This window comes from Vigna unguiculata, chromosome 10 (genome assembly GCF_037176805.1).
Source record: "Vigna unguiculata cultivar grain cowpea cultivar isolate G323 ecotype 2 chromosome 10, ASM3717680v1, whole genome shotgun sequence".
NCBI classification, from domain to species: Eukaryota; Viridiplantae; Streptophyta; class Magnoliopsida; order Fabales; family Fabaceae; genus Vigna; species Vigna unguiculata.
In genome coordinates, this window is record NC_140801.1 from 48,922,080 (window position 1) to 48,933,916 (window position 11,837).

The 11,837-nt window shown below is 34.7% G+C and overlaps 1 protein-coding gene across 4 annotated transcripts; it reads left to right on the top strand.

Moving 5' to 3' along the window:
* The first annotated feature begins 3,698 nt into the window (after window positions 1-3,698).
* LOC114167155 (uncharacterized) lies at window positions 3,699-11,700 on the top strand. 4 transcript variants are annotated; one of them, XM_028052141.2, is made up of 10 exons: window positions 3,699-4,776; window positions 5,198-5,386; window positions 6,064-6,156; window positions 6,261-6,443; window positions 6,522-6,624; window positions 6,725-6,910; window positions 7,657-9,921; window positions 10,033-10,082; window positions 10,226-10,806; window positions 11,111-11,700. In XM_028052141.2, the coding sequence occupies exons 1-10, from the start codon at window positions 4,543-4,545 to the stop codon at window positions 11,118-11,120; spliced, it is 3,894 nt and encodes a 1,297-aa protein (XP_027907942.2). In that variant the 5' UTR covers window positions 3,699-4,542; the 3' UTR covers window positions 11,121-11,700. The 4 variants fall into 4 exon arrangements, with proteins under 4 accessions (XP_027907942.2, XP_027907941.2, XP_027907940.2 ...); XM_028052140.2 differs by having other exon boundaries at window positions 3,700-4,776; window positions 10,223-10,806; XM_028052139.2 differs by having other exon boundaries at window positions 3,700-4,776; window positions 7,657-10,082.
* The last annotated feature ends 137 nt before the right edge of the window (window positions 11,701-11,837 follow it).

An 11,837-nucleotide genomic window follows, 5' to 3' on the forward strand; every position in this document is an offset into this window, starting at 1 on the left:
TTGAAACTTGTCTGAACGAAGTTGAAGTTGACCAACGTGTGATGTTATCTTCAAATCATTATAAAGTGATATCTATCAATATGAGCTAGTTGAAAAATTCCTCTTATTTATTATATGATCAGTTAAATTGATCTCAAGGTGAGTTCTTCACCCTTTGTTGCATTTTACAAAATCGTCAATCGACTTATAGTGAACGAATCGAAAATAATCGTCAAATGACTTTTCATGATTTTGTCTAAAAATAAAGTTACAAAATCATTTATCTGAGAATTTTCCCTTTTGAAATGATTGTGAACTTTAGCGAATGTCTACTATAGGTGATAATACTATAATATCACTAAGTTAATTTACAAAGTAAATATATATTTATTAAAGATAAAGTAGAATAAATGAAGAAAATAAGATAAAATAACTATTAATGAATATAAGAAAAAAAAAATTGTTAGAGTAATTTTATAAAAGACATGTTAAAGTAAGTCTTTAAAAACATTATGTTGTAAAGGGTAAAGTAGGATTAAATAATTATGAACATGAATGAGAGAATCTCATTATAGATAGTTGCAAATATAATATAATAATATTATTATATACTAGTATATACACCAAAAGAAAAAATCTTCTTTATATAATAATGCACAAGGATAGATATAATACTTTAGATAACATATAAGTATATAAAATGGATGATAACAAAAAAAATATATATATATATATGTTTTTGACTTTTAACTCTCATTAAAGAAGAGATGTGTTGTGTAAATAATTTAAATATTATCATGTAATGCGAACTTGAGACGTCAAATAAACTTAAAACTTAACAAACTTTGATCAAAAGAATTAAATTCACATATATTTCTTAAGCTTAGACACTAAAATTTTTAAGCTAGATTCATTTTCATTTTTATTGTAAGTTAATAGGTTAAAAACATATTTAACCCTAACAAAAATTATTAAAATTAAATTTTATAAAATCAATTCAATAGTTATTAAGAATTCAGAATTTCTATCGTATCTTTTTCATTAAAACATTAAAATTATCTCAAAGCCTATTTTTTTAATAATAAAAAACCTTAATATAAAACTCTAATCCCCATGTGTTTTTAGTGCAAGATTCGCAATATAATAATGATGATTAAGACAACAAATACTATGTACAAGATGAAATTCTTCATTATTCAACATTAGGTCTATAGTTCTCAAAACTTCTTCCAATGACATGAAACTTTGAAGAAGCATAAATGACTAAATCATACAAACATGAAGTATAGAGGTGGGAGAAAAAGCATGAACATAAAGTCAACATTCATAACATGACATGATAATTAAAAGTATTTTAAAGTCTTATCTCATTGAAACTATCAACTTTCCAATAAAATTCAAAATTTTGAATTATCTTCTTCAAGTGTCATTCATTAATTAGAATTCTCAGGAGTGACTTGTCTCTTCTGAAGTCTCTCAATTTCAATTTCTCTAAAAACAATGAAAAATAAATAGATAATAACCTATTTTAGTATATGATTTGACTTCCAAAATATAATAAAATTTACAAAAGTTAGAAAAAACAATTTCTTGCATAACTATAGATAAAAAGAAATACAAAAATATGATAATCACTCTCAACTTACTTATACATCTAATATATGAAGAATAAAAAAAAAAGAGAATTTCCTTTTAAATACTTATAAAAGGTAATCTATCAAACTCTAGTGCTAAATTGAAGTTATTCTAATAGAGATATTTTTAGATAGAGTATCTTAAAATTCACTTTTGAACACATCTCAGATTCCATTATGCAGCAATAATAAAACAACACAAGTCTATATAAGCTAAATAAATGATGGGAACACATGTTAAATCCCAATCAAGTCACTTATCAAAGCAAATATACTGACAAAATATCAAAACAAATATTTTAAACTTATAAAAAGGGGGAACAAGTGGTCAAGTATGAAAAAAAGAGTGAAGATAAATGGTACTTGAAAAAGGCTTTTCCTAAATTGGAAAAACATTACTACCATTGGACAAATTTTCCATGTATGTAAAAATGTCTGTCTTAAATACAGTTAGATGTTGGTGCCCAAATGGTTTAATCTCCATATCATCATCACAAAGAAATTCTCCCAAAATCAATTTCAACTAAGGTGAAAGTTGGGTGGCCATTGCTAGAAAGTTCCATTCACCATTAATACACACATCATTCACAGTAAGATGAATGTCATAATAATAAACATAGAATACCATTGAATTGAAGTTCACAAACACATCGATTACAGATAAGACGATTTTATATATAATATATAAGTAAGTGTAAACATTATCTTATAAGTGAATTTTATAGTAAATTTTATAAAACTGTTATAAGTGAATTTTATAGTAAATTTTATAAAACTGAATTATACTTTAAATCCACTTGTTAACATAAGTTATAAATCGACTTGTTCAGAATCTATTATGCACAGATATGTACGGAGATTGGATACGATACATATCCGACACGCCGATATGTTTATTTTAAAAATAATAGGATATGATACGTGATATATGCATATTGAAAAATGTAGAATAAATTTTAAATACATGATAAAATATATTATTGTTATCATGTGCATCCAAATTAAAATCATAAATATTAAAGTTGTCTACATAAAAAGTTATAAATTAATGTCATTATAAAATTATTGTTCACTTATAAATCAAATACTTCATTAATAAATATCAGTAAAATATCTTAAAGTATCATATACAAAACGTGTTGAACACGAATAGATAACCTAAATCGAAGTATCAGTGCTATCTTCTCTCTTCAACAAATTCTTCTTTCAACAAACCAATTATGTTTAAACTTTATCACGAATAAATTCAAAATCTAATTTTCTCGCACACCCAGTAAAAATTAGACACCTAAGATACTTTTTAAACATTCTGGTAATCTTAAAACCTAAATATTTTGGATGTAGTAGTTTGAAGCTAAAAGAAACTAGACAATTTAGTTTCAAAGGTAAAAATATCCAGAAAACTACACATTTTCTACCAAATGTCTCTTGTGTTCTATTCTTATACTCTAAAAAAAGCTTTCCTTCCTTACTTTCCCAATTTGCTCCAGTTGTTTCTTATTTGCAGAAATCAGTAATTATTTTCCTTTTCAAATAATTCCATAATCAAATGAATAATTAGTAGTAATGATAAAATAAAAAGGCATTAGTTTCTGTAGATTAAACTTTTTTGCCAGTTTAAATTTAAATTTTTCAAAAACCAAATTGCCATAAACTATCTAATAATAGCAATGTGTTTATTCCTTGTTTTGGATGCGGTTTTCTGAAATTGATGTTTATAATTTACAACATTCACATCACAAACCTAATTCCTTTTCCTCAATGAGTTTGTTTACACTGTGTGAATTAAGAATGATGAACTTAGAGTAGTGAATGCTGATAACTTTGAAGTTAGAGTAGTGCAGCCCAAAGCACGAAACAGAAACCCACAACGGGCTAGGCTTTGGGTAACGGGTCTGGTGACCTTATAAAGAACATTGTTTTCAGGTGACAAAAACAATTCCCATTTAGATAAAAAGGAATAATATGGTGCAAATTATTGAAAATAGGGGAATGAATGAATAACTGAATATTTTTACTTATTTCTTTCCTTTTTTTTTTCCTTTTCTCTGTGCTGCTTTTTTCATTGTCTATCTCACAAGATTCTATTATCACCCTCACAGACTCAGTTTGCCAATAAATTTTTTGTAAACCAAAAAACGAAAACAAAAACCCCTTAAATGCACAACATTCACAACACCAACACTCTCCTCTCTCAACGCGGAACCCCTTTTGTAGCCTACTTCTTCAATCCCTAATATTCATCATTCATATTTCACAGACAACAACCACCCCTCGTTTTGCACCCTTTTCTCTATCTGCACCAAGGCCCGTTTTTGATCGCACTCCAACTTTTCTTCCACCTAATATTTTGATGCCCACCATCTCCTCTACGCATTTCTGGGTTTGAACACTACGCTATTGTTTCGCCCCTACACTTCCACTGTGTTGGGATTCAACCTTTTCCGTTAGGGTTTTAACCATCTAAACTCTTCTCTTGTTGCAGCCAAGCAACTCTCTTATTGTTTGATTCATTTGGGTGTTTTGCAAAATCTGATTTTGGTAACTTTTGGGGATTCGTTTGGTGCTTGGTGGGGTTCTCTGAGATTGTGCCATTCCATCTGTCTGTGTTATTTTTGGGTAATACCCAGAATTGGTTTGTTGAATTTCACAGTTTTTTTTTTCCTTATTTTTACTGTTTAATGCGTTTTGACTACTGAGGGAATTAAGTTCCGTCTTGGTCTGTTTGTTGTGCAAGGGGAAAATATTTATTTCCCCTTCCGAAGTCTGCGGGAGAACCCTGAGATAATAACTATCGCTGCAAGCTTTATTGGGTTTTTGTGACTTTGAATATTGGTTGTTTTGGGGTTATCTAGAAGGAACTGTGGTGGTGGTGGCGTGTTGGTTTGGGTTGGTAGGTTTTGTTGGGAGTGTTGAAACATAGGCTTGCATGGGAGAACATGAAGGGTGGGCACAGCCACCAAGTGGGCTATTGCCAAATGGTTTGTTGCCCAATGAAGCTGCCTCCGTGATACAGGTGCTTGACTCGGAGCGGTGGTTGAAAGCCGAGCAAAGGACTGCAGAGCTTATTGCCTGCATTCAGCCTAATCCACCCTCTGAGGAGCGCCGAAATGCGGTTGCTGACTATGTCCAACGGCTGATCATGAAGTGCTTCCCTTGCCAGGTTGGTTTATTGTGGTTTATCTGTTGCATCTTATGATTAGTAGTAAGTCATCCACTGTTTTGGCTATGACTATCCTATGATATTTAAATTGTGAAAGGATGCTGTGATCAATCTTGATATCATTATTGCATGATGAAAGTACTTAATAGCAGTATCCTGCTGTTGCAAGTCTTAAATGGAGCGGTGCTAGGTCAGAAATTCCAATTTGTGGTTAGAAATCTTTGTTCTGGTAGTGCAAGTGTATTCTCCCACTTAGGGAATAACTCTGCATCGTGCCTTTTCAAAATTTAATTTGGTGATTGAGGAGTATTTTGTATCATGGTTTTCTTTGTTTCATCCAGTGGAAGACCAGTAGTATTATTGATGCTAACTTGAAGTTGTACTTACACATTATTATCTAAATGATTGTTTACAATTACAGGTGTTCACTTTTGGGTCGGTTCCCCTCAAAACTTATTTGCCTGATGGAGATATTGACTTAACAGCATTCAGTAAGAATCAAAATCTGAAGGAGACATGGGCACATCAAGTTCGTGACATGCTGGAGAATGAGGAGAAGAATGAGAATGCAGAGTTTCATGTCAAGGAAGTTCAGTACATCCAGGCCGAAGTAGGTTCTCTAATACAGAAAATCTTCAGAATTGTTGAACTTTCATGTCACTCTGTGCTTTGATTAATCATATGGTTTGTTAATATAGTTGCTTTCTCAATCTGGTTGAGAAATTTGTGACGTGTATAAGTTTGGATTTTTGTTGGATTTATTTTCAATTTAAAGTCTTGTTCTACTCTGCATTCACATTCACCAAGGATAAAACCTTTGTGGTCATTTGCATATATTTGAAGTGGTGTGGGATGTTGCAGAAGCTTAAGGTCCTTGGACACTAGGCCTGGTTATGGTACTATAATAACGATAAATACAAGGTTTAAGACATATTGTAAAATGAGTCATCTCATATTATCAGAGTAAGGGGAGTCCATGTTATCCATTACCAAGTCGGAGACTTTCTTTATGTGAGATTTTATCAAAAGCTCATGATCATAGATGATTGAGTATGTATAATAAGGGATAGATTGCTAGCTTGAGAAACACTTATTTTATACTATTAATTCCTGAATTAATTTTTCACACTTTACATTTACTGTTAAGTATGATTAGGCATTTTTAAATACTTTTAATTGAAAATGACAAGTTACTAGTTATTTGTGTCTAACTGTTATTAATTTTGCTAATTGTCTGGCTTGCTTTAGATTTTGAAGATTTTTTTTTGTTGTGCCCTTTATTTGCAGGTAAAAATTATAAAGTGTCTTGTTGAGAATATTGTAGTAGACATTTCATTTAACCAGCTTGGAGGTTTGTGTACCCTGTGTTTTCTTGAGGAGGTAATTTGGTGCATCTCATAGGCTTAACAATGTATCATTTGAAAATGTGACATCAGCAGTATTATATTTTTCTTGGATTTACAAGAATGAGTTTGTTGTTGTAGGTTGATAATCTGATTAATCAAAATCATTTATTCAAGCGTAGTATTATCCTGATAAAGGCTTGGTGTTACTACGAGAGTCGAATACTTGGTGCCCACCATGGACTTATCTCAACTTATGCTTTAGAGACCTTGGTTCTTTACATTTTTCATGTTTACAACAATTCTTTTGCTGGACCACTTGAGGTAACAGAAATTACATGGCTTTATTTTATTTGTGTTTTTGATGATTAATTTGACATGGTATCGTTTTTTCTTACATAGGTGTTGTATCGATTTTTGGAATTCTTTAGTAAGTTTGACTGGGATAATTTCTGTGTAAGTCTATGGGGCCCAGTACCTATTGGTTCACTCCCAGATGTGACAGGTAGTTGCATTCCCATTAAAGACCCTTTTGTCCATATATTGATTTAGGTTTGTTTCACGTATTGATTGTTTTCTTATTCCTTCACTAACATCATCCATAGCTGAACCTCCTCGAAAAGATGGTGGAGATTTACTACTCAGCAAGTTATTTCTCGATGCCTGTAGCTCAGTTTATGCTGTTTTCCCTGGTGGCCAAGAAAATCAGGGGCAACCATTTGTCTCCAAGCATTTCAATGTTATTGATCCTTTGCGTGTCAACAATAACCTTGGTCGTAGTGTCAGCAAAGGTGTGTTGGTTTCTAGAAATTTGGGTTTGGCTCATTTCATACATTTATATCTGTTTATCTGATTATAGTTTTGGCCAAGTTCATTTCTTATTGATATGTCCCTGCTGCTAGTTATTAATGCAACAATATATTCAATATGAACTTTGTGAATTTGGAAGAGTTAAGACATATGGAAGGATGGAGTGTGGTTACTGTCTATGGATGAACATGAATGTCTCTTCTGATGTAGTGTAGTATCCTTACCTTTTTGTTGTTGTCTTTCCTGATATCTTGGAGATCCTTACCTTTTTCTTGTTTTTCTATGTATATTTTATGCAATATATGTGTAATGCAAAGTGCATAAAACTCAAGCAGATATATGTATACATGTCTTATCATTTTCTCAATGACTAGCATTTTTCCCTACATGTCCATGGCGATTTAATTCTATATTCATTGGGAGTCATTCTTATGGCTTCTTTCCCATATATGGTAAATAGAAATCTGGGCATACTATAGACAATTGGTGCTGTATTTGCTTGTAGCTTCCAATACTTTTGGCACACATTTGGATTTTAGAATTGGAAAAAATAAACCTTTGTTGTGTTTATCTAATTGTAACCAACAATGAGAGTATGGCAACTTTATGCATCCTGGTCCTGCTGTAGTTAAATGTGCATTTCATTTGTTTGCTCTTAGTTCCCCTTAACTATTTCTTATCTGTTTGTCTTCTTGCTAATTTTGCATGCATGGTACAAATGAACCAGGTAATTTCTTTAGGATACGCAGTGCCTTTGCATTTGGGGCAAAAAGGCTAGCTAGATTACTTGATTGCCCCGAGGAGGAATTATTTTCTGAGGTGAATCAGTTCTTTTTGAACACTTGGGACAGACATGGAAGTGGGGAAAGGCCTGATGTTCCAACCGTTGACTTACAGCGTTTGAGTTTATCCAGTCATGACCAATTACAGAGGTCTGACAATCTCCGGAACAATAACCATAAAATTGATAATGCCTCTAATCATGAATCTACTGAAGGCGAACATGTTTCACAAAGTGTTCTATCTCAGTATAGTAATTTATTATCTGGAAAGACATCTGGAAGTGTTGTTTCTGCAGTGTCACATACTCAGAATGAAAAGAGTTATGGAAGCCAAAATAATTCAAGGACCTTTGATCAGGTTAGGCGGGAAACTAATTCTAATCAAGGTACTCATTTTGATAAAGGTCAGAGAAATGTTAAAGCTGATAACCTAGTGGGTGATGTTCAGGGAAGGTTCCTGTTTGCCAGGACACGTTCTAGCCCTGAGCTAACAGACTCATATGGTGATGTTCCTATCCAAGGAAGACATACAAAAGCAACAGAAAGTAATAAAGGCCAGAGTTCCTTTGTGAAGTTGGAAAATAGTCGAAGGAAGAATGTTGAACCTGATGCAGCTGTTAGAATGGATGAGTCATCTGTAAGGCACATCTCATCTCATCGAGTTCTTGAAAATGCCGCTGATTCAAACAGTAATCATGATGAGTCAAGCTCAGGTGTAATGGGAGAAGAGTTTGCACCTATTTCTGGTGCAGGTGGAATGCAGATGATGCAACAAGAGGAGCAGGACTTTTTGAATATGATGGCATCTCCCACAGCTCAGGGTTTCAGCGGTCAGAATCATGTGCCTATGAATATTGCACCTGGTCACCTACCATTTCACTTTCCACCTTCCATTCTTGCGTCGATGGGATATACTCAGAGAAACACGGGTAACATTCCCTTTATCGAGGCTCCTTGGGGTGCAAATATGCAATTTCCTCAAGGTTTCATCCCCCCTTTGACTCCTTATTTTCCCGGCATAGGAATGGCCTCAAATCCTCAAGATTTACTTGAAACTAACCATGAAAATTTCAATTCAGTTGAGGCGAATGTAACAGAAGCTGATGATTATTGGCATGAACAGGAAAGGAGTTCTGCAAGTGAGGTTGAAGTTGATAATGGAAATCTTGAAATGCCCCAAGAAGATAGGCAACAGTCTACTTCAGGTAGTTACAACTCTGCCCTGCCATCTCGGGTAGGCAGCTCCAACAGTAACAGTTCTGCTGGAGTTCAGCAGAAGTTTACTAAAGAAAACCGAGGGTCAACCAGAGAAGAGCATATTGACAATTTTCATTTCCAAGATGGCCGAAGAAATGAGGTTTATTTTGATGATAGAACAGCAATTTCGGAGTTATCCAGTGCACCTCCTTCGAGCTCCTTCAGGAGTAGGACCCCTTCTGAAAGCTCCTGGGATGGATCATCAGTCAAATCCTCAAAATCAACGAGGGAGAGAAGGGGGAGGAAAAACGCTCCCTCAGTGCCATCTCAAAATCCTGTTTATGGGAAGGGTAAGAATGTTTCGGAAAATTCATCTAACCGAGTGGATGATGAAAGCAGAGAGTGGACTCCTTTGTCAACGGTGGCATCTGACATGCCAGAAAGAGGCACTTGGCCCACATCTGGTACTTCCATACAAGTTCCAAGGAATCAAATATCTAGTTTTGAAACTGCTCAGACTAGTGGACCAGATTCTCCATTACCTATAGCTCCAGTGGTTATAGGTCCTGGTTCTCGCCAAAGAGCAGTTGATAATTCTGGGGTTCTTCCGTTTACATTCTATCCTACTGGGCCACCTGTTCCCTTTGTCACCATGCTTCCTTTATATAATTTTCCAACCGAGTCTTCTGACACTTCAACAAGCAACTTCAATGTTGAAGAAGGGGCAGATAACAGTGATTCAAGTCAGAATTTTGATTCATCTGAAGGATATGAACACCCTGAGGTGTCAAGCCCTTCCAATTCTATGGCAAGGGTGGCTATGGAGTCATCAGAGCACAAACCTGACATTCTTAATAGTGACTTTGTTAGTCACTGGCAAAATTTGCAATATGGCCGATTTTGTCAAAACACGCGTCATCCGCCTTCAATGATCTATCCTTCACCTGTTATGGTGCCTCCTGTTTATTTGCAGGGTCGATATCCTTGGGATGGTCCTGGAAGACCTATTTCTGGTAACATGAATATTTTTAGTCAGCTTATGAGCTATGGGCCACGTTTGGTTCCTGTTGCTCCTCTCCAGTCAGTTTCTAATAGACCTACCAATATTTACCAACGTTATGTAGATGATATGCCACGTTATAGAAGTGGTACTGGAACCTACCTACCAAATCCGGTATGATAAATTCTAAGAAGCTTGGTACTTTTCCTGCAGTTGTGTTTCTTCCCTACATGCATGCATATACCAAATGAAAGTTTTCATTTCAAAATCTATTTTCTTTATACTATTATACCTTCCCTTTCAATTTATTTCAGAAGGTGTCTCCTCGGGATCGACATTCAACAACTAACAGAAGGGGAAATTACAATTATGATAGAAGTGACCATCATGGTGATAGAGAAGGGAATTGGAATACTAACTCAAAATTGCGAGGAACTGGACGTGGCCATAATCGCAACCAAATGGAAAAGTCCAACTCAAAGCCAGAGCGGTTGTCTACAAATGAGAGCCGCGCGGAGAGACCATGGAGTTCACATAGGCATGACACCTTCATTCCTCACCAGAATGGTCCAGTCCGCTCAAATTCCTCACAGAGTAATTCTTCCAATGCAACTTATGGAATGTATCCTATACCGGCCATGAACCCAAGTGGTGTCTCATCAAATGGTCCAATGCAATCTGTTGTAATGTTTTATCCTTTTGATCATAATGCTGGCTTCGTACCAGCAGAGCAGCTTGAGTTTGGGACTTTGGGACCAATGGGGTTCTCAGGTGTCAATGAACTGTCACAGGTAAATGAGGGAAGTCAATCTAGTGGTGCACATGAAGAACAAAGGTTTCGTGGTGGTCACACCCAACGATCTTCACCAGATCAACCCTCCTCACCTCATGTCTCGAGGTAGTTGTTCGTAATCTACCTCTTCTAATTTTCCCTTGATTCATGAAGCAAGCATCTTATTCAGTCAACTTTAACAATAATTACCTTAAAAGTAGTCCCTGACATGATCTTTTATTAGAGTTGACAGTGTAAAGACCAATTACATTGTCATAATTATTGTTAAAGTAGCAAAATTACCATATGTGACAATTTCTAATTGGTTGACATTGTAAAAATCCTTTACACAGTTGGTTCATAGATTTTAAACTCGTAAATTATTCACTTGGATTGTTTCATTATGTCTTATTTTTATGGTTGTCAACAGGGGCCCCTGATTCTACTGTCAGATCTGTGGCCAGGAGGAGTTAACAGTTGAAAGAGGAGGACTTACTGTTCTTAAAATCTGTGTTGCTGGATACAGTGTCCATTTCCTCCTTTTTCGTAGCAGGATCCGGCAGGGCATGTAACTGGGGAATACAGTGACCATTTCATGGCATTACTGTTCTTAAAATGAAAAGATGTCCCTTGTTTTTGGCCAGACTCTTGCATGTACACTTATAGGTGATTAACCAACTTTGGTTAAGTTTGTCCATCCAAGACCATGTTTTGAGGATGAACATGGTGACAGAGAGGATGCAGGACTCTCCTCCCAGTCTACCAAAAGGAAAAAAAAGAAGAAGGATGGATTAGAATTCTATTGAAAGTTTAGACACATTTTGTAACCCAACAAAATTTAGAAAACTGGCTTAGGTTCAGAGTTTTAGAAATTTTACCGTGTTATAGAATTGGCAGATTCTCTTTTATACAATGAATGTAATTGGGTACTTGTTTTAGAATATGCAGAAGATCTGTGTTGAGCTTTTGAACATTGTTATAGCTTAGTATGAATAAAATTGTGCTGAGATATTATGTGTTTATCTTCCTCAAATCGTCAACAAAGGGATAAAAGATTATAGTCTTCTAAGAAGTGATGGGAATCCATTATAACTAATTGGAAGGTTATATCAAAATTTTGTTTGTTAAATAACTATTACGTTGAAGTTTGGGTATCT